We start from the raw sequence: 23,922 nt of genomic DNA, 5'->3' as shown, positions 1-23,922 counted from the left end.
CTCTCACAGACATCACCTGTCCAAACACCTGTACTCTTAGCTTGAAAAATGAAACCCTTGACAAAAACGTGAAGGACATGAAAGGCTGCCTGTCTTGGGGTTCTCGGAGACTTACCTCTGCAATCTCCACTTTCCTTTCCCACATCTTGATGGTCTTCTCCAGGTCCCCAGTTAGGATGTTCTCCCGCACGTACACCATCACCGGCGGCACCTGGAACTCAGCCAGCTGTGTGCGGAGTCTCTTGTTCACGGCCTCAGCCTTGGCCCGGTCCTGGGTTGGGAAGGACCAATTAAACCAGGGATCCCTGGAAGTTCTGGCTTACTGACCCTGGCATCTCTCCCCAGTTTCAATGTAGTTCTCAAAATAATGTTGAAATTTTCAAAGGAGTGGGGAAAATTGTGAGATTCTGATTCTGGTTATTATTATTTTTTATAACTGGTGATGTTTTTCATCTAGTTAAGAAACACTAAGTGCAGTCTAAAACAGTGTTTTTTCCCCTGCCTTTCTTCCTTCATTAAGGAATATGTTTTTATTTTTAGGTTTGGTGGGTTTTTTTGGGGGAAAACTATGTATTTAAGTACACTTTGATTTGATCAGTCTCAACTCTCCTTTCTGTAAAATATACATAACATAAAGTTGCCCATTTTAACCATTTTTAAGTGTGCAGTTCTGTGGCATTCAGTACATTCACACTGTTGTATGAGCTTCACCACCATCTGTCTCCAGAACTTTTTTCATCTTGCAAAATTAAACCTCTGTACTCATGAAATGATGACTCCCCATGACTACTTCCCCCAAGCCCCGGCAACTGCCAGTCTACTTTCTGTCTCTATGAATTTGATTACTCAGGTACCTGTATAAGGGCAATCACACAACATTTGTCCTTTTGTGACTGGCTTCTGTCACTTAGTACAATATCTTCAGTGTTAATCCATGTTGTAGTATATGCAGAATTTCCCTCCCATTTAAGGCTGAATTATGTTCCATTGTATGTATACACTACATTTTGCTTCTCCATTCATCTGTCCATGAACTTTTGGGTGGCTTCCACCCGTGGGCTATCATGGACAATGCTGCTATGAACATGGGTAGCCAAGCATCTGTTCAAGTTCATGCTTCCAATTATACTGGTTATATACCCAGAAGAAGAACTGCTGGATCAATAGTTACTCAATTTTTTGAGGAATCTCTATTTAAATTTTATTTTTTTTAATGTTTATTTTTGAGAGAGAGACAGAGTGTGAACGGGAGAGGGGCAGAGAGAGAGGGAGACACAGAATCCGAAGCAGGCTCCAGGTTCTGAGCTGTCAGCACAGAGCCCAACGTGGGGCTCGAATTCACGAACTGTGAGACCATGACCATGAGAAGTCGGACACCTAACCAACCGAGTCACCCAGGTACCCCTTAAATTTTATTTTTGAAATTATCATACAGTAAAATTAACTAGTGTTTTTCTTTTTTTTTTTTTTTTAATGTTTATTTTTGAGACAGAGAGGGACAGAGCATGAACGGGGGAGGGTCAGAGAGAGAGAGACACACAGAATCTGAAGCAGGCTCCAGGCTCTGAGCTGTCAGCACAGAGCCCGACACGGGGCTCGAACTCACAGACCGTGAGATCATGACCTGAGCCAAAGTCAGAAGCTCAACCGACTGAGCCACCCAGGCGCCCCTAGTGTTTTTCTTTTAATTGAGTGGATTCTTTGAATCAGCAATGTTCTTTTATTGTTTTAACAATTGTTTTGAATAGGTAATACACTTAATTCAAATGGTATAAAAATACAGAGTGACCATCTCCCGTCCTACCCTCTCCCTGGCCACATAGTTCTCTTCCCAGAAGTATGCACTATTTTTAGGTTTTGTGCATTCTTCTAGAGATCTACATTCATATAAACATATATATCTCCCTTTTTTGCACAAAGAATAGCCAATGCTATTCACTTTTACTCCTCCAACTTTATTTCACTTAGTAAATATTGAAGACCTTTCTGTATCGGCGCAGAAAAAACTCATTCTTTTTAACAGCTGCATCATTTTCCATTGTATAGAAGCCCTCACAAACAAGTCACTTAGTTCCTCGATCTCTTGCTGTTACCATAAACAATCCTGTGATTACTAATCTTCCCGGTATGGTCATACTCTAAATACACAAGTACATCAGTAGGATGAACTACTGAAAGTGAAATTGTCTGTTCCGAGGTGGCAATTTTGCCCCCAGGAGACATTTGGCAATGTCTGGATGTATTCCTGGTTGTCACAACTTAGGAAATGCTACTGGCACCTAGTAGGTAGAGGCCAGATATGCTACTAAACACCTTACAGGGCATAGGACAGCCTCCAGAAGGAATTATCTGATCTAAAATATCAGTGGTGTCCAGGTGAAGAAGCCCTGCCATGAACATATGTGTATGTTTGGTAAAGAGTGCTAAATCGCCTTCTAGAACAATCAGGCCAATTTTGCCTCTGCAGCAGTGTTTGAGACTGCCTGTGTTTTCTCCGTTCTCTCAACACAGTCTTACCAAATTTTTTATCTTTGTTAATCTAGGAGAGGGGAAATGGTATCTCATTATGGCTTTATTTTGCATTCCTTATGAGTGAGGTAGAACATCTTTCATATAAGATTTTTTGCTTTTCTGTAAACTGTTTAAATCTTTTGTCCATTTTTTAAATTTTTTTTGTTAGAGTTTTCTTAATTTGTAAAAGATATTTAAGTTTTAAGAAAATTAACTCCCTGTGATATAAGTCAACACATTTTTCTAGTTATTTATTTTTTGGCTTTGCATATGATGGTTTTTGTTACACTGGAAAAACTTCATTTTTTATGTAACTGACTTTATTGATTTTATGTTTCTGGGTCTTATACCTCAAAAATCCTCCCAATTCCAAGAGTATAATAAAAAACGTTTCCACTGTTAAGTTTAGGACTTTTAATGTTTTTATCATTTATACTTAAATCTCTGATACATCTGGATTAATTTCACTATAACTTTTGTTTTTTCCTAAATGGCTACCTCACCATCTCAAATCATTTATTGAGTAATCTAGTTGTGCCTCACTGTGAAGATATCTTTATCATAAACTAGATGCATCATATAAAAACTTTATCAGATACTTGATAATATATATGACATATATGTGATCTGTAATGGGGCTCATCATAGACTTATATTTTTCTTTGAACTTCTAGTTTATTCATGAGCTTGTTTTTAATACTGTAATTTCATATCATGTTTCAGTATATGGTAGGGCTAGTCCACTCATTTACTTAAGAATTTGGGGGATATTCTTATTTAATCTTCCAAAATTTTGGAGCCAATTTATTTAAGTCCTTAAAAAAAAAATCTCTTTGGGGCACCTGAGTGGCTGAGTCAGTTAAGCATCCAACTTCGGCTCAGGTCATGATCTCATGGTTTGTGAGTTCGAGCCCCACATCAGGCTCTGTGCTGACACAGGCTCTGTGTCTCCTCCTCTCTCTGCCCCTCCCATGCTCATGCTCTGTCTCTCTCTGTCTCTCAATAATAAATAAATGTTAAAAAATTTTTTAAATAATAAAAATAAAAATAAAAAAATCTCCTTGTTATTTTATTTATTTTTTTTAATTTTTTTTCAACTTTTATTTATTTTTTTTTGGGACAGAGAGAGACAGAGCATGAATGGGGGAGGGGCAGAGAGAGAGGGAGACACAGAATCGGAAACAGGCTCCAGGCTCTGAGCCATCAGCCCAGAGCCTGATGCGGGGCTTGAACTCACGGACCGCGAGATCGTGACCTAGCTGAAGTCGGACGCTTAACCGACTGCGCCACCCAGGCGCCCCAACTCCTTGTTATTTTAATTGGAATACCATGATTTCACAGATCAATTCAAACAGAGCTAACATTTTTATAATGTTGAATCTTCCTAGCCTAGCATTGTCTTTTAATTCCTTGCTTCACAAAGTACATCACCTGGGAAGTGGGTAAAAATGAAGACCCTTAGGCCTACCCAATCAGAATCTGCATTTTAACAAGATCCCCAGGTGGTTGGTTTGCACCTTCTAGTTTGAGAAGCACTGTTTTAATTCACTCTGAAGCAAATCAATAAAAGCATTTTTTAATTAACTTGTCAGAATGCAATAAAACTTGTCAAGAAGCATTCAGTGAATATGTGCTATGTCTAGCATATATCTGTGGGGACATCTAAACATGTACCTAGAACCATCAGTAGACATTCTTGTGAGGACAATGATTAAAGAATACCTAAGATAACGTGTAATGAAGGAGAAAGAACCAAGGCATTAAAAATAAGTTCTACTGCTATGAGGAAGGTGCTGAGAAGACCATGAACTGCAGTCCCTACCCAGCACTTCACTTGTAGAGCAGGGGTGTCACCACAAGACAGGCAGGCCACTGTTCCCATCCCTAGGTCTTAGCAGCAATACAGAAGTTTTGCTCATGGGGAGAGACTGTAAAATAGAGAGCTCCAGAGTGCTGCCTGGAGGGACTGACTGAATTTGGAACAAAGTGTGGGGAGTTCATGCCCAAGTATTTTCTGGAAAACAATGGAGATCTTTGGGGTGAGCAATTAGGAGGCAGCTGGAAGTTCTACGATAATAGTACCAACAAACAATAGACTAGCTGGATGTTTAACAGAACCAGGTAAGGAGACCATTAAGAAACTTCATGGGATTGGAGCAAACCTCAAAGACTGCCAAAGAGGTCCCTGCAAAGGGGACTGACTTTGACTTGATCAGAATGTGCAGCAATTAATGTCCCAGAGGGTTGGTGAAAGCAACAGAGCAATCAGCTAGTAATTAATGGAGGCTAACAGCTGGGTATGATACCAATAGAAGCAGACCAGCCAGATGCTTAGCTGGAAGATGAAGGAAAGGGTCAAAGAGAAGTCAGCCGAAACACCAGTCATTCCTGGTTGTCAGGGACACTTATCCACAATCAAGGCTTCCTCCTTTAAGGAGCAACACCAGAGGCTATCAATAGCAGAGAAATAGACTATAACATCTATTTCTAATAGTCAAGCCAAATCACTAAATGAGCAAAAGGTGGGTGGAATTAGTATCCAGCATTGCTATAATATTATCTAAAATGTCCAGTTTTCATCAAAAACTACAAGATGGGGATGCCTGGGTGGCTCAGTCAGTTAAGTGTCAGACTCTTGATTTCAGTTCAGGTAATGCATGATCTCACAGTCTGTGGGATCAAGCCCTGCATATGGCTCTGTGCTCAAAGAGTGGAGCTTAATTAGGATTCTCTCTCACCCTCACTCTGCCCCTCCCCACCATTTCTCTAAAAATAAATACCTAAACTTTTTTTTTAAAAAATTACAAGATAGGCAAAGAAACAGGAAAGTGCGACTCACAAAGGGAAAAAACTAGGCAACATAAACCACCTTTGAGGGAGTCCAGATGGTGGACTTAGCAGACAAAGTCTTCAAAACAGTTATTATAAATATGCTCAAAGAACCAAGGCAACCATTTTTCTTAATTTAGAGAGAGAGTGTGCAAGTGGGGAAGAGGAGTGGAGGGAGAGAGAGAATCTTAAGCAGAGCTCTATCCCATGACCCTGGGATCCTGAGCTGAAATCAAGAGTCAGACCTCAACTGACAGAGCCATCCAGGCACCCCAAGGCAATCGTTTTTAAAGAATTAAGGGACTATATGATGCTAATGTTTCATCAAATAGAGAATATTTATAGAGAGGTAGAAATTACTTTTTCAAAAGACAAATGAAAAATTTGGAATATTTTCAACATAGTAACTGAAATGAAAAATTCACTGGAGGAGATCACAGATTTAAGCCAGCAGAACAAACAATTAGAGATTAGAGATCATGAAATAGGAATAGCACAGAGGAGGGGCACATGGGTGGCTCAGTCGGTTAAGTAAAATCCAACTCTTGATTTTGGCTCGGGTTATGATCTCACAGTTAATGGGTTTGAGACCCCATCAGGCTCCATGCTGACAGTGTGGAGCCTGCTTGGGATTCTGTCTCCCTCTCTCTCTTCCCCTTCCCTGCTCTCTATCTCTCTCTCTTAAAATAAATAAATAAACATTTAAAATATTGAAACAAAAGAAAAAGGAAAAAGAAGAAAAATTAAATCACAGAGAAATGTGAGACACCATTAAATGTACCAGTATACGTGTAATGGAAATTTTAGAAGGAGGGGAGGAAGAGAAAGGAAAAAATATTCAAGGAAACAATGGTTTTCCACTATTTCCATTTTCCAATAATGGAAAACTTCCAAAATTTGATGAAAAATATTTTTATGAAAAATATTAAGCTACATATCGAAGAAGCTCAACAAACTCTGAGTAACAAATTGGAAAGAAATCCATACCCAGACACATCATACCCAAAATGTTGAATGACAAGGCAAAGAGAAAATAGTGAAAGCAGCAAGGAAACACAAGTAATCACATACAAAGGAAACCAAATAACAGCAATAGCTGACTTCTCATCAGAAATACTGGAAGCCAGAAGGCAGCAGGATAACATATTCTAAGGGCTGAATGAAAAAAAAACGTCAAACAAGAATCTCCTATCCAGCAAAACTATCTCTAAAAATGAAAGCAAGCAATGAGCACACTCAGATCTTGGTTTCTAATGCTATTCTCAAGTAAGAGGAACCTGGACTCCTTGGAGAAATGGCTAATTATAGCCATTCTGCTGAAGCAGAAAATATATGAGATGAGTCTCAAGCATTTTCTAGTGCCAGAAAAGAAAAAGTGCTAAGACACCCACACCCACAAGCCCGCACACATGCACACACAGGGATATGTCAAAGGTACATAGGCCAACTGAAAGAGCTCCCGATGGCCAAGGTGAAACAATGTGAGTAATAAAACAAATAATATTAGATTATAACCCAACATATAAAATTAATATCCATGGTCCCTTTGACAGCACATATGCTAAAATTAACATCCATGAATTGATACTGATATACATAAATGATTAAAAAATAAATGGAGGAGAATAGACTAATCTCCCAGACAGATGATCCAAATAGTTTATAACTCCCCACTTCTTCAGTGTGGGCTACACATTGTAACATCCTTCCAAAGAATATGGTCTGAATATTAGAGGAAAGAATAACTGTATAGTGGATAATCCCACAGAATATGACAGCAGCCAGATGATCAAAGTTGACATCAGTAGTGATAAGTCATGTTGACAGTATGCTCCTTTGATAGGATGTGATGAAAATGGCACTTCACCTCTCTGATCTTCCTCCCAAAAACCATTTAACCTCAGTCTAATCATCGGAAAGACAGCAGACAAATCCTAACAGAGGAACAGTCAACAAAATATTTGACCACTTCACAAACTTTCAAGGTCATCAACAGTAAGCAAAGCCTGAGAAACTGTCAAAGCCAAGAAAAGCCTAAGGAGACGTGACACTGAATGTAATGTGTTATCCTGGATGGGATCCTGGAACAGAAAGGGACATCAGATAAAAAGGATATATGAATAATATTAATTATAAGTTTTAATCATAAGGCATCAATAATGGTTTATCAATTTTAATAAATATTCTACTGTAAGATGTTAATAATAGGGGAAAATGGGTATGAGATACTTGGGAACTCTGCACTCTTCACAGTTTTCTAAAACAGTCCTAAAGTAAATTTTATTTTCTTAAAATGAAGAATAGACATTCCCAGATAAACACACACCAAAGAGAATTTGTTGCTAGCAGACCCCCCCCCTCACAAGATATACTAGAGGAAGTTCTTCAGGCTGAAAACAAATGACACCAGAAAGTAACTTAAATCCATGTGAAGAAAACACATAGCACAAGTAATGGTAATTGTGTAAGTAATTATAAAGGACAGTACAATGACATATTCTCCTCTCTTAATGGATTTAAAAAGCAATTCATAAAGCAGTATGTATATAGTTCTATTGTGGGCTGGTAACATAAAAATGTAACATATTTGATAATGACAGCACAAAGGCAGGGTGAACAAAGCTATATTTGAGTAAGGAAATAGCACAAGATGGTAACTCGAATCCACAGGAAGAAATGGGGAGAAGCACATTATGGTAAACAGGAAGGCTAATACAACAAACTCCAGGAACATACTTCATCTCCTTTCTTCTGGCAGCTTTTAGACCCCTTCCTCACATTTACAAGATTAACTCAAAATGTATTATAAACCTAAATGTAAGACCTATAAAACTCACAACAGAAGACATAGGCCTGAAGCTTCATGATAGTAAGTAATGGTTTTATTATTTTATTTTATTTTATTTTATTTTATTTTATTTTATTTTATTTTATTTTATTTTGTTTTGTTTTTCAGAGAGAAAAAGCATGCATGCACATGGGGAGAGGCAGAAGGAGAGGGAATCTTAAGAGGTCCAGCAGGGCTCGATCTCACGATCCTGAGATCATGACCTGAGCCCAAATCAAGAGTCACTTAATCGACTAAGCCACCCAGGCAACCCAAGTAATGGTTTCTTAGATATGACACTGAGCTCAAGTGCAAAAGAAAAAAATAGATAAATTAGAGCTCACCAAAATTAAAAACTGTAAACAGTACCATCAAGAGAGTAAAAAGGAAACCTACAGAACAGGAGAAAATATTTGCAAGTCATATATCCGACAAGTTATTTGAATCCAGAATACATAAAGAATTCCTATAATTCAATTATAAAAAGACAGATAATTCAATTAAAAACTTATTCAGGGACTAAGGGCTTGAATAGATATTTCTCAAAAAGACACATGGCCAATAAGCAAATGAAGGGAAGCTCCATGTTAATAGTCATTAGGGAAATTTAAATCAAAACCACAATGAGGTATCACTTCACATCCACTAGGACAGCTATTAGAAAACAAACAAAAAACCCTGGAAAGTAACAAGTATTGGTGAAGATGTACAGAAATTAGAACCCTCATGTGTTGGTGAAATGTTGGAAAAATGGTACAACCCCTTTCTTTTTTTTTTTTTAACGTTTATTTTTGAGACAGAGCAAGACAGAGCATGAACGGGGAAGAGTCAGAGAGAGAGGGAGACACAGAATCCGAAGCAGGCTCCAGGCTCTGAGTTGTCAGCACAGAGCCCGACGCGGAGCTCAAACCCACGGATGGTGAGATCATGACCTGAGCTGAAGTCAGACGCTTAACCGACTGAGCCACCCAGGAGCCCCAAGTGCAGCGCCTTTCAAAACAGTTTTGCAGTTTCTCTAAATGTAAAAATATCACCATATTTAACTCACAATTCTACTTTTACCTCTATGTCCGAGAGAAGAGGAAACATACATTTACACAATACTTGTACACAAAAGTTCATAGCAGCATTATTCTTAATAGCCAAAAACAACCCATGGGAGGGGCGCCTGGGTGGCGCAGTCGGTTAAGCGTCCGACTTCAGCCAGGTCACGATCTCACGGTCCGTGAGTTCGAGCCCCGCGTCGGGCTCTGGGCTGATGGCTCAGAGCCTGGAGCCTGTTTCCGATTCTGTGTCTCCCTCTCTCTCTTCCCCTCCCCCGTTCATGCTATGTCTCTCTCTGTCCCAAAAACAAAAACAACCCATGGGAAACAACCCTTTAACTGCTGAATGGATAAAACGTGGTCTATATCCATACAAGGAAATATTTTTAGCCATGAAAAGAAACAAAGTACTGACACATACTACAACATGAATCTTGAAAATATTGTTGAATAAGCCAGTCATGAAAGACCACATACTATATGATCTCTTTTCAGTGGAGTGTCCAAGGGCACCTGGGTGGCTCGGTCAGTTGAGCATCCGACTTTGGCTCAGGTCGTGATCTCGTGGTTCATGGGTTCAAGCCCAGAGTCAAGCCCTGTGCTGACAGCTCAGAGCCTGGAGCCTGCTTCGGATTCTGTGTCTCCCTCTCTCTCTGCCCCTCCCCTGCTCACACTCTGTCTCTCTCTCTCTTTCTCTCAAAAATATAAACAAATACATACATACCTACATACATACATACCTACATACATACATACATACACACACACAAATAGAATGCCCAGAACAGGCAAATTCACAGAGACAGAAAGTAGACTAGTGTTCATCTAGGGCTGGAGGGCAGGAGTGAGGTGAAGTGGGGAATGGACAAGGATTTCTAATGGGTACAGAGTTTCTTTCTAGGGTGACAAAAATGTTCTCAAATATTATGCTGATGGTTACACCATTCTGCGAATATACTACAAACCATTAAAATGTGTGCTTTAAATGAGTGAATTATATAGTACATGAATTAAAACCCAATACAGCTGTTAAAAAAAAAAAAAGGTAACAAGAAAACTAAAATATACTAAGCAGTGAATGCCAGGCTTGTAAAAACCGATGCTATGTTTTACTTATAATCTAATAAATGTCCACCCAAACAAATAAATACCACAGAAATTCTGCATGGAGAGAGCACACAGACTACTCCTTGACTTTGTTACCGGCCACTCTGTACCGAGATGGGTTTTTTTGCAGGTGTTGGTTCTCCATCAAGGAAACAACGTGGATGCCATGACAAAACTGAGTCGGCTGTAGTCATGCTGTGGCTTTTCAGCTATCATAGACAGGTTTGGGGCCACACATACTGCTGGGGACACTTATCCCATTCAAGACAAGGTCACTAATAACTGTATAAGTTATGAGGCTGACAAAGCATTGCTATCCTGGTTCTAATGGATCACCACAAGGGTTGTGACATCTATTTCACAGATGTGGAAACTGAGGCCTGTCTAATTAAAAGGCATGTTCAAAGCTAGAACCTGGCAACACCAAAGCTGATGCTCTTTCCCCCATCTTTCCAAAAAGGTCCTCTGAGTCACATCCTGCATGTATTTAACTTGCCAAAATTCAACTGTATGCACTCAGCAAAATAGTGAGAGTGTTAACTCACAATGTAGATGTAAGGGGCTCACATCTTTTCACACTGTGACCATCATCCCAGCATCCTCTATACCGAGTAAAAAACTACATGTTTAAAGAACTTTCTCTCCTTTACACAGAACACTATATTTTGGCATGTGTACTTTTTCTCATACCGATTTTTACACGCATTCTACGCTTTTTGTGAGGTTGTATACAAAACACTTTGAATATGATACTTTATGGGTCACTTAAGGAATTCTCGAGTGTTATCTGGACTCTACATGATTTCTAGACTGATTCATGCTTTCTACGTGATTTTTGACTCTAGACCCTAACCTAGCAATAAAATGCCAACACTACTGGGCCGTGAGTTCCTGGTGCCATTTCTTCTTTTCGATGGCCCTGAGCTCTTTTGACTTACGGTCTAGGCTTTTCTAGACAAAAACCAAGGTGGTTTGGGTCTTGGTGTGCACTGGCTCAAGCCCTTGTAGACAGAAGGAGACAAACACCAGAAACAGCACATTTTGCCCTCTCCTACCTCCTCTGCTTGTAGGGTTTCGCTTTCAATTTTCTCAAGTAACTCATTTCTCAGCAAGATCTCCTTATCCAGATGGATGGACATTTCCGTTGATCGCTGTAGCTTGCTCTGAAATATAACAACACAGCAAGTCTTTAGCAAAGATGATCGCTCAGGACTACAGGACATGTACTAAGCAGGACAATACGAGACTGTCCAGGAACTTGGGGCTGCCCTTCTCACAGCAGCCCTATCTTTAGAATGCCAGCACCCAGATGGGAGGGGGAGGTGAAGACCTGCAGAGTGGCCAGACACACCAGGATCCAAACCCTGCCCCACCATTTACTAAAAGAAACCTTGGGCAGGTCCTGGAACCTCTCTAAACATGGTCGCCTCACAGGGCTGTGGGGAGAGGCTTAAGGGAGATAAACATGGCAGAGTGCTGAGCATGGTGCCTGACGACACTCACACAAACAGCTGCCATTACTAGATGAAGAGAGAGAGATACTCCCCCTGAGGTAGGTGCCATTATCCCACTTTATAGGTGAAAGAACTGACTCCTAAGAGGGTGAAACAAATTTGCCCAAGGTCGTAGAGACAAGAGGTTAACCAGGGTCTGAACCCATGGGCTCCATGGACTCCATCTGTCTCCAATGCCTGTCCGAGCTGGGCCTGCTGGCATCATCAACTCCTGCACGGGCTGCCCTGCAGCTTCCCATCATCACCTGCGGCTACCTTTCACCAGCTCCCCCCAGGCTCCTGCTTCTCAAGATTTGCCTCCGTTGCACCTTTGTCTCCCAGCAGGAGTCAGCCTGGAGTAGTTGGGACACACTCTGCTGGGCTGAAGAGTGGGCCAAGGGACAGAATCCAGCGACTCTGAGGGGATCGCTCAACAAGTTCTGAGACTCCGCTTACCCAGCACCAGGCACTGGCCAGCACAACGACCTAGGTCATGCCACCCAGAGGCCGGCTTGGGGGCTACATGGAGGCGTAAGAAACAAAGTAAAACTGCAACTGCACTGAGCCCTAAGAAGGGGAGGACAGCGGTCAAATTTCCCTGGGGGATAGGATGCTGGAAAGTGAGCTGAAGGGTTATATCAAGCGTGTCTAGGTAAGAGGGGAGGGAAGAACATGCCGAGCTAAGGAAAAGCCTGGGAGAGGAGGGTGCTGGGGCATTATGTCCAAAGTATCAAATCTTAGAGCAGGCAGAAAAGCCTAGAGCCATGTGCCTGGGGGACTCGGGGCACTGGGGGCCACCACCCTCCTTGTTCCTCTTCTCGCCAGACCTCCCTTCTCTAAGGCTCATTTCCTGCTCCACCTTCTGCATGTAGTTGCTCTGCCTAGGAAAGTGCCATGGGTCAGAGACCAGACTGAGGGGGTGGGCTGTGGGGCAGTGGGGGGCAGCGTAGGACTTCACTGCAAACCAGCAGGTCACAGGGGAGAGAAGGAGAGCAGAGGGAAGGCACTAACCCCGCAGTACAGAGAGACAGGGCAGGAAAGGAAGGACCGCAAGGGCACCTGTAAGGCAGTCCCTGGCTCCAGTGGGGCAGGGCCCTCAAGGTGTGAGGACAGCAATTTGTGATGCTGAGCGGGACGCTGGTCACTTAAGGTGGCTACTTCTAAAAAGGTACATCTGCTCTCTCTTGCTGTGTAACAAATTATCACAAATTTTGTGGCATAAAACAACACCCTTTTATCATCTCAGTTTCTATAGGACAGAGTCCAGGCACAGTGTGGCTCGATTCTCTGCCCAGGTAGGGTCCCGTGGGGCTGAAAGCAAGATGTTGGCCAGGGCTGGCTCTCATCTGGGGTCCTCTTCCAAGCTCACAGACCGTTGGCAGAATGCATCTCCTTGAAATTGTAAGACTAAGGTCTCTGTTTTTATCCTGGCGGCCACAAGGTCCCTCTATATTTAAGCCAGCCATGGAGAACTTCTTGCTTAGAGAATTCCCTCCAGTGCTTCAAATCTCTGACTTCCTCTTACAGACAAAACTCTCTGCTTTCACAGGGCTCATATGATTAGGTCATGTCCACTCAATAATCTCCCTATCTTAAGGTCAACTATGCCATATTATATTATGTAATCATAGAACAGAACCTAATAACAGAATCCATCACACCCACAGCCTTGGGGATTGTACAGGGTATATACACCGGGGGGTGGGGAGTCTTGGGGGACATCTTGGAATTCTACTGACCACAAGGCACTAGTTTACATGGAGATCACTAGTTTATAGTCAATTAGGAATGACACATCACAGCTGTCATCATACACTTATATTCTACTAGATTCTACCAGGGAGAGCTTGACGGCATAAAGTCAGAGAAAAAGGTACCCCTTTGGCTGAGGCTCCTGGACCAAACTCACAGAAGAGGCCGTGTCTGTTTCCTTCGCATCTATACCCTCAGCACTTAGACTGGTGCCCGGCATGCCACAGGTCCTTGGTATGTTTGGTAACAGTTATTCTGCATATGAGCTGCTGAAGTGAACACCTGGTAATAGCTATTTTCATGCTTTCACAAGGTCTTACACTTGGGTGTTTGATATTTATATGAAAGTGGTCTCTCCTGCCACCACCATCTCCCCAACCCACCATCCTCTAAACACACACCTGAATTGCTAGCAGCTCCTTTGACAATGCTGGCTAAGCACTTGCTTTGGCCAGGCACTGTCCTCGGTGCTAGGAACATGGCGCAGGCCAGCCAGAGCTCTATCCTGGTGGTGAGTCGCAAAAATCTGTCTCTGAGAGGTGAGGCACCATACCCATGGTCCCTAGTGGAATACCCCTTCAAACTCAGGTGAGGTAGGACTCCAAAACTCAACAGTTGTTCTGCCTCCATTTCTCCTAGGAGACCTAACAACTGAGACATGGAAAAAATGAGCCGGCTCCTCCCTCAACCTGTCACTGAGTCCACTGTAGGATTCCTGTAGGCACCTCCTCCCAAGCTCCACCATCTGCTTACTATTATTTGAAACAGGCCTGCAGGAATGATGGCCTCTAGGGTTCTGGCCAGAATAGTTCCCATCCCACTCACTGTGGCCTGTGTTGCTGCTGCATGGGTACGGCCAACGATTTGTCCTCTGCATTGACACTTGTCCTAAAGAGCTCAGGCCCTGGACCTGGAAGTTTCATTTTATAAACCAGTAGCTCCACTCCAAACCCCTAGCTTTTCTACACAAGACCAGACAGGCTCTGTGCTACTTAAGTTGATTCCATGGGATAAGATCAAGATCCAATGTGATGCAACCACGTACTACCCAGCTTTCTACCAGTGAGGGCCTGGGAGTCAAGGGGATTGGCTTCATCTTGAAATAACAGTGATCAGATAAGCTAACTACTGATGAGATAAGATCAAAATGGATGATCTATTGCAGATGGATGACACATGAGTTTCAAAATGCCAGCACAATGCTGTCTACATGCTTTATGCCAGGGAGAAGCAGTTGGGTTAGGTGGGACACGTACCGGACTAGGAGTCCCAGCCCTGTCACAAACTTGTTGCTTGAACCTGGCAATCATTTTCTCTTTGGGCCTCAAGGTTTTCATTTGTAAAAGGAAAATGTTGGACAAACTTAACAGTCTAATCTAAACATCTCCAAATTTACATTTTAAAATGACACTGTGTGGGCCAAATGAAGACCACCCGTGAGTTACCTGAAGCCTGTAGCCACCATTGTCACCAGGGCACTAGGCTAGGGGTCAGCAGCCTTGCTCTGTAAAAGCTGGATAGCAAATATTTATTTATTTCTTTTAATTTTTTTAATTTAAATTTTATTTTATTTTAGAGAGAGAGAGCGTGAGTGGGGGAGAGGGGCAGAAGGGGAGAGAGAGAATCTTAAGCAGGCTCCATGCTCAGTGAGAAACTTGACATGGGGCTTGATCCCACAACCCTGGGATCATGACCTGAGCCAAAATCAGGTCAAACACTCAACTGATTGAGGCACCCAGGTGCCCCAGATAGCAAATATTTAAGCTTTGCAGGCCAAGAGGTAAAATTGAGGATATTATGTAATTACTTATATTAACAAAAGAAAAAACAAATTTCTACAAATGTTTTATTGATGAAATTTAAAATATAATAAGTACATTTTGGAATAGAGGTCTACTAACGAGTAGAATGGAATTTCTGGAGGAGAAACCAATTTTACTTAATTGGGTTTCAAAGATGGTGTTGTCTATAACATCAGTTATAGATGTTCTTCTATAAAAACCATTCTTTGCTCACAGGCCAGTGGGCAGGATACACTGGCCAGTTAGCTGACTGCTGCATGAAACAATTGTTAGCAGGGTGACTGGACAGTCATGGCTATCATCCCTGCTTAATTATTAATAGTACCTCTTTCTCTCCCAAAAAGGTTCTGTAGGGATGAGGAATTATTTATTAGTTTTCTGATTTTTAGCTAAGAGAGTTTTCTTCTGGAGGGTTTTAAGTAGGGAAGTGCTTATTACAGGCTTAAACAGGGCCCTAAATGCGGTTAGTTCTCAAAACTCACTGTACATATAAATCATCTGGGGCATTAAAAAAAAAACCAAAACGCATGGCCCTCACCCTCACCCCTTAACTCATTTGGCCAGGATTGGACTAGGGTGTTTGTACATTTAAAAAAAAAAAAAAAAAAAAAAAAAAAAGCTCTCTGAGTGGTTCCAATGCACAGCTAGGGTTGTGGGAATATTCGAGTTTTTAAGAGAAACGGCTTGTCAAGAGAAATCAGGGAGCAACAGTAAATGAAGGGGATCCAAGCCTTTTGTAAAACTGCAGTGGTGTCTGGGAACCTCACTGTGGCTGGCAAGGTGGCTGTGGGAGGCCTCAGCGACCTGGGCATCAGGGAGGACCTTACTTTGTATGCATTGAGTCTCTGCAGGGTGTTTCCAGATGCCAGCTTTAGCTGGATCAGTTCTTGATTCTTTGCTTCAATGGTCTCTAAAAACTGAGCATTCTCGATCTTCAGCTGCTGAAAATCAACGTCATGGAGGGCCTCGCCCACCTCCTCCTTCTACAGCTCAGAAAGAAGAAAAAAACGACATGAGGTTGTGAGTTCTAAATATGACTCACATCTTGTAATTATGGATGAAATTCTGAAAATTGGTCATCATTTAGTCATTCAACAAACACAGGCTGGGGATCTGCCTGGTGCCAGGACTGGAACAAGGCACTAGGGTAGAGATTTGAATAAATACAATACTCCCTGGCCTCAAGGAACACACATTCAACCAGGGTTCACAAACAGGTCACTGTGTGGTATAGTGGGAGGGGCAGTGGGCACACAGAAGCCCCTCAGCCAGGCCAGAGAAGAATGGAAGCCTGGGTCAGTAAGGGTTTCCCACAAGAGGTAGTGCCTAAACAGTGCTATGAAGGAAAAGTAGGAAGGAGACCATATAAAAGTTGTTTTTAACCTGGAAAACCCAGGACCAGCAGCCCATAAATTCCCTTCCTGTGTTCATGTGACGTTTTTGTACTGTGGTTGTATCAGGGAGGGTTCCCTCCCTGACCTGGCCCACCTTACCTGCCTCACCAGGTCTAGGCCATCTTATGTTTGTGGCAGGTGAGAGCCAAATTCGGGAACTGTTCCTCACCCCTACACTCTACTCACGCTCTACTACCTCCTAGAAGGCTTCTTCCCTTTCCCTCAAAACAACAAGAAAAATTTCCTGAAGCCCCAGTAATGACCCATCCTTCAGCTCAAATACTCCCAAACCATCTTCCACACCAGGAGAATTCCCCCTGTGGCTCCTCGGTCCCTACTGCTGTTACCTCTGGATACCAGTTACACATGAAGCCTTTTCCTACCATCCCCACTCCCTGCTAATCCGTGAGCTCCCGAGAGCAGGGCCACCTCAGGGTCAGTCCTGTGTGGCAGTGGCTTTTAGGCTAAAAGTCATCCATGCCCTTCCTCTCTCACACGTCAATCCGTCTTCCAGGATGCCTGGGCCTGCACAAAGCCTGGAGTACCAGAATCGTTTCTGGAGGCAGCTCCTCTCTATTTTTGGCACTGCAGCCGGGGCCACATTTTTTCTTACACTCATCTCAAATATCCTTCAATGACACCGCCACTCCAGCCCTCACTCCCCACTGGGGACCTCCAGAGCAGTGTGTTCTCTCCTTCCCACAGTTGCCTGCATACTTGGAGACAACAGCTGGCCCTCCCGGTTCTTCTTGGGTCCTCCTCTGTTCCCCTTGCTCTCCGGCTCCCTCTCCTGGGTGGGCTCTAGATGACCAGTTCTTCCAAGCGTGCAGCTCTCCCCGAGATGCACTGTTCCAGGTCCGGGCTGCTCAGAACAAGAGGAGCAAGCCCACCTCTTTCTCCGTGGAGCACTGTGGTTCTCTGGGTGCCCCCCAGGCCACAGCATCACCTCCAGCTGGGCTGACTTTATCCGGGACTCGAGGGCTAAGCCATGTGGTGCCTGTGCAGTTATCTTAGGGGATCAAAATGGAGGATCTTAAATTTGTCTTCAGTCACTTTGTGCTGTTAAAGATGTTCCAGCTTGTTGTCTTTGGGGATCCCAAGTCAATCAGGCAAGAGTTCCAGACATGTTAATTCTCCTGTACAACTTCGTGTCATTGTCAGCGGTCACCTCTAATGCACATGCCATCAGTGCCCATATTCAAGTTAGTTAAAAATATATTGAGCTAGGAGAGGATGGAGCCATGGAATCACATTCTAGAGGCCCCATGCGGGTCTGCCTTACTGCCTTTAATCAGGAGCCCGTAGAGTCTGTCGCAAAGACACCCAAAGCACACTGTACCTGTGCCTCCCAGCCACGTTCCCCAAAAGGGTCAACAAGTATGTCATGAGGGTCTTTCAAGCTCAAGGCAACTATGTCTATGGATCTGCCAGCACAGTAACTGTATGAGTCTACTATTACCGCTGTAACAAATCACCACAAACATAGTGGCTTAAAACAAAAATCCATTATATTCTAGCTCAAGAGGACAGAAATCCAAAATGGTTGTTTGGGCTGAAATCAAGGTGCTGGCAGAGCCACTCTCCTTCTGGAGGCCCTCAAGGAAAATATGTTTCCTTGTCTGCTCCAGCTTCTAGAGGCTGCCTGCACTCTTTTGTTCATGACCACTTCCTCTACCTTAAAAGTTCATCACTCTGATCTCTGCTTCCGTTAACACATCTCTCTCTCCTGTCTTCCTCTTACAAGGACCTTTGTGATTATACTGGACCTACTCAGATAACCCAAGATAATCTCCCTCTGAGTCAAGGGGAGATTATTTTAAGAAAATCTCAAGATCCTTGTCTTAATCACATCTGCAAAATCTTTTTGCCACGTGAGGTAACAGATTCACAGATTCCAGGGATTAGGACATGATCATCTTTGGGAACACATTACAGTGATACATCACAGTAACAAGGAAGGAAGGTGGGAAGGAAGGAAAGAAGGAAGGAAGAGAGAAGGAAGGGTGTGGAGAGAGAGAGAGAGAGGAAGGGAGGCAGGAAGGAAGAGCCACATACCTGCCTCAATTGTAAAAGCATCTTTTTCCTCTGCACTTTGAGAGAAACATTTTTCAAACATAATTTATCCTTCATATTATCCTAAAAAATACAAATAAACTTTAATCCATGTCTCTTCTTCTGCCCTGTTGGTTTGAAAAGCTGGTAGGTTTGGGGCTGCAAACTAAACACTGAACCTAACATTCAGTCACTTATTTTTAGGTCTTCTTACCCCCACTGGCATGGCTGTAGCACTTCACTCATGACCAAGAAGCAGAGGTACCTGGGTCTGTGCCATGCAAATTTTCTATTGCTTTTAAATTCAAGATAATTTGGGTTTATCATTTGGGTACAGGGGCCATTCCTGACCAAAATGATTTTATGATTCTTTGGTCTCTTATTCTCTTGGTAGTTTATATAATTTTTATCACTTATAACACATTAAGGATAATAACCCTACATATGTCCAGGATCCTAAGCTTGACATGCTACAAGATCTTTGAAAGTGAAGGAACATAATTTTATGTCTCCTTATAAATAATGGAACTTGAAGAGCTTGAGATTTATGCAGTCACCTGACTAGATAGGTTCTCATCACCTATCTCTAGAAAACATATCAGATCTTGAAACAAATAGTAACAATAAAAAAGAAAAAAAAACAGTCTGAGATATTATTAATATTCATCCTGCCTGATTGATTTTAGCCTTGATAAACTTGCATTTTAAGACACACAGTGGTAGTGATGCAATAAATCTACATATGTGGACAGCATTTATGGTCTTACGGTGGACCAAATGGAGTGGGGCTGCTTCCCATGGATCATTCTAATGTCATCATCTGATGAATCTATTCTCCCTTGCTAAGCCCCAGCCTCCTGTCAACTCACCCTCCGGCGGTTCATGTCCTCAATGTACTTCATCACTTTCTGAGTGGCCAAAATACTCCCTTTCTTCTTGGATATAGTTTTTAGAACATCTTTTTTAAACTCATGCACTGCTCTGCAGACTTCAACCCATCTCATTTCAGCTTCCTCAATGATTGCCTGGAGGAGTCAGAACAAAGAAAGAACAGTTTCCAAAAATCCTCAAGGATATCTCCCTCTAAGGAAACCTAGGTTCCCAGACCTCTTTGCGTCCTAACACGTTTCTTCTTAAACTTAGGAAGATATCTGTAAGATACAAATTTGACAATATCAATGTTATTATTAAAAAGCAGGCCTCTGGGGCACCTGGGTGCCTCAGTTGGTTAAGCACAGGCACCCCAGTGTCTCTCTCTTTTAAAAATAAACAAACATTAAAAAAAAAGGCCATAAAAAAGGGGGTGTCCATAAAAAAGGAGTGAACAAACAAAAACAGTGCCTCCGGTATCTCTGTACATATATATTTCCATATCTGAAATATTATTTATTAAAAATTATAACATTAATATAATGTGATAGGATAGGATATAAAAAACATCTGGAAGGATATACACCAAAACATTAGCCATAGTCACATCTGGAGAGATGGATTACTAGGGAGACAAATGCTCTTTTTTTTTTTAATGTTTTTATTTATTTTTGAGACAGAGAGAGACAGAGCATGAGCAAGGGAGGGACAGAGAGAGAGACACAGAATCCGAAGCAGGTCCAGGCTCTGAGCTGTCAGCACAGAGCTTGATGTGGGGCTCGAATTCATGCAGTGTGAGATCATGACCTGAGCTGAGGTCGGCCCCTCAACAAAATGAGCCACCCAGGTGCCCCGGAAGACAAACACCCTTACCATACACTTCTGTAACGGTAATTTGAAAATTTGAAAAAAGACATTATAAATGAATATATGTATTGACATGAAAAGACAGTTAGTGCAAAATACAGTTTATAAAATAATATGATACTTTTTATAAAGAAATTCATATATGCCTAGAAAATAATCTAAACTCTAGGAGATAAACACAACAGTCAACACTACCTCCAGGTGGTAACACTGTGGATGGTTACAAATGTTCTTTCAGCTTACCTATACATTCAAATTTTGCTACAATACAGACATTATCTTTAAATAAGAAAACACAAACACATAAAAACACATTATTTGAAAGAATAAAAGGTTATCTGTAGCTGCAGAGCAAATCATCTTAGTTCAGGTTTTGACCTTGGGCACCAAGAAGCAAAAGCATCTTCCTTCACTGGCCATCCCCTTCCCTCCCCGTCATCTTCACATGCCAGAACTCAATCCACCTTCAATGCCACTTTCAACATGTCACTCTCTTGCTCAGCCATCCTTACTGGGGTCATGCTTTCTAAGACATCAAAGATAAAGCCCCCTGCCTGGATTCCAAGGTCTCACCGCCCTACTCAGGCCCGATTTCCTCATACATCCCCCAAAGCAGCCTCTTCTGTAATCACACTAGTCCCCTCAATGTTTTGAACTTGCCATGTTAATTCCCACCTCCAAGTCCTAGCTCATGTCATTCACCTTACCTAGGGTACCCTTCTTTTCCTGTTCCTGTTCTCTATTCCTCATCATTCTTCAAGGCCATGCCAAGCCCTGGGTATAGTCCCATCTCCTCGAAAAAGTCTTCTCTGGCCACTCAAGCCCACATTAGCATGTTAAAATTCAACAATGCATGTTTGGAAAGAGAGAGGAGAGTGGGGGGAGGGCAAGAGGAAGGGAGAGAGCGAGGAAAGGATAGGTCTATGTGGTACAGATGATTCCATCAATAAAGGCATGAGTCTACTGATCTGTCCCTCTGGAGGCAATGAATGTGAGTCTTTGTGTGCCCACATTTAGAAACAGAAAAATGTGGGCACCTGGTTGGCTCAGTCAGTTAAGCATCTGACTTCCGCTCAGGTCATGATCTCACAATTTGTGAGTTCGAGCCCTGCCTTGGGTGACCTCGAGCACTGCTTCGGGTGAGCATGAGCCCTGCTTCAGGTGAGGCCTGCTTCTCTCTCTCTCCCTGTGGGATTCTGTCTCCCTCTCTCTGCCCTTCACTTACTTGTACCCTCTCTCTCTAAAAAAAAAAAAAAAAAAGAAAGAAAAAAAAAGAAAAAGGAAAAGAAAAGAAAAATTTGGGGCACCTGGGTGGCTCATCAGTTAAGTGTCTGACTCTTGATTTAGGTTCAACTCATGATCTCATGGTTGTAAGATCAAGCCCCGCATCAGGCTCTCTGTGCTGGGCATGGAGCCTGCTTGGGATTCTCTCTCTTCCTCTTCCTCTGCCCATATGCACGCTTTCTCTCAAAAAAATAAAAATAGGGGCAGCTGGGTGACTCAGTCGGTTAAACATCTGACTCTTGATTTCGTCTGACTCTTGAGTTCATGAGTTCAAGCCCTGCATAGGGCTCTGTGCTGATGGTGTGGAGGCTGTTTGGGATTCTCTCTCTTCCTCTCTCTCTCTGACCCTTTCCCACTTGTGCCCTCTCTCTCCTTCTCTCTCTCAAAATAAATAAGCTTTTTAAACTGTTTTAAAATAAATAAGTAAAAATAAATTTTTAAAAATTTCTAAGAATAGAAAATAGAAAAATTTAGAAATAGAGCAGAAATATCTCTTTTTCATACAATATTGCTCTCTAATGCAAGCCAACAACTACATCCCATGGGCAACTGAACTAACAGTGATGTTTCTTCTCTGGAGGAAAACTGACCGTTTTGGTCTCCAAGAAGACACGGACCATGGTCTTGTATGCTACACACAGAAGGTGACTTAAAGGATTTTTCATCCAATCCATTGACTTAAACCTCAAAATCCTTATATTATTAAGGAATTACTATATATTTTTAATGGTATTTATGGTTATTATGGTTATTTTTTAAAAGGATCCAGGTCTTAGAGATACATACTTAAATATCCATAAGTAAATGAAGCAATAAGTATTATCACTTCACAATAGCCCAGTCGCCTGTCATGAGAGGGGAGTTGGTAGGGATATGGAGGAAACAAGGGTGGCCATATGTTGATGACTGTTGCATGTGGCTGTTGAGTACATTATGCTAGTCTCTCTACATGTGTGCATTTTTAAAATTTTCCATTTTGGGGCGCCTGGGTGGCTCAGTCAGTTGACTGTCCGACTTCGGCTCAGGTCATGATCTCATAGTTCGTGAGTTCAAGCCCCACATCGGGCTCTGTGCAGACAGCTCAGAGCCTAGAGCCTGCTTCAGAATCTGTGTCCACCTCTCTCTCTGCCCCTCCCCCATTGGCACTCTGTCTCTCTCTCTCTCTCTCTCAAAAATAAATAAACATTAAAAAAATATTTTTTAAGTTTAAAATTTGTTGTCTCCTCAGGCAGGCGATAAATTCCTTGAAAGTAGGCCTTAAAATTGTGTTCTCCTACTTGTGTTTCTTTGAAAATAACAAAAGTTATATGAACATACTATGGGTACTACTCGATGAAGTGGAACTGGGGAGCCCAGGTAGGATGGGCTACAGAGGAAAAGGTATACCTCATGGTGCTGCAGATCTCGTTCAGCATTTGCTCTCATGTGCCTTATTTCATCCTTCATGTCATCCAGCTCCTTTAGTACAAGCTCACATTTTTGGTCGTAACTGAGGCCTATCGCACGGTCCACACCTACGCGGGATTTGGATCTGTACCTGCCTCGTAACTGTAATACAGGAAAAACAGAGCCATTGTCAAGTAGGAAGTGATGCTCAAGCTGGGCATCAAAATGACCACTCAAATTGGCTAGAAATTACTCCAAATGACAGCCAGGGAGAACAATCTCAATGTGAAAGGATTCGGGATATTAGGCCTGAGGTGATGTTTTGTTTCCCAAGCCAACCCAAGGCCCTCTGCTAAATAATTCAAAGGCCTCTGTGTGATAATGAACTGAAATATGAATAAGGGAAAGTGTCTTGAGGGTGGAAAGACTGTGAACCTGCTATAGACTAGCATTCAAGTCAGTGTCAGGGGAAGCCCCAGAGTTCAGTCCTTCCTAAACTGAACATGGAGGAGAAATTACATCTGGGGGCGCAGTATTCAGCAAAAGAACCAAACAGACAAAAATATTTTGATTTCCTACACACTGAAGCCAAAGGTAACCAGCAGACGGCCCAGGGAACGTGTGGCCCCAAAGGTGAGATTATTTGGCCCTTTCAAAAGATCTACATACAGTTTTATATTTTCAAAGTTAATTACCCACGTTTGA

General features: G+C 42.3%; 1 protein-coding gene across 2 annotated transcripts in view; it reads right to left on the bottom strand.

The window, feature by feature from the left end:
- The window catches only part of CFAP263 (cilia and flagella associated protein 263), a 28,502-nt gene that overhangs the window by 1,990 nt on the left and 2,590 nt on the right, over nt 1-23,922 (bottom strand). The window contains exons 3-8 of one of the 2 annotated variants that reach the window (XM_040498167.1): nt 23,218-23,379; nt 19,680-19,835; nt 18,814-18,894; nt 16,192-16,347; nt 11,373-11,480; nt 116-271 (exon numbers count right to left, since the gene is read on the bottom strand). In XM_040498167.1, coding sequence (XP_040354101.1) covers nt 116-271; nt 11,373-11,480; nt 16,192-16,347; nt 18,814-18,894; nt 19,680-19,835; nt 23,218-23,379 — 819 coding nt within the window. The remainder of the gene's footprint in view (nt 1-115; nt 272-11,372; nt 11,481-16,191; nt 16,348-18,813; nt 18,895-19,679; nt 19,836-23,217; nt 23,380-23,922) is intronic. The other variant, XM_040498168.1, reaches the window with a different exon arrangement.

The sequence above is a fragment of the Herpailurus yagouaroundi genome, unplaced genomic scaffold (genome assembly GCF_014898765.1).
Source record: "Herpailurus yagouaroundi ecotype Mexico unplaced genomic scaffold, PumYag 190, whole genome shotgun sequence".
NCBI lineage: Eukaryota > Metazoa > Chordata > Mammalia > Carnivora > Felidae > Herpailurus > Herpailurus yagouaroundi.
Note: the sequence above shows the minus strand (reverse complement) of the source record. Positions and strands in the feature narration are given on the sequence as shown.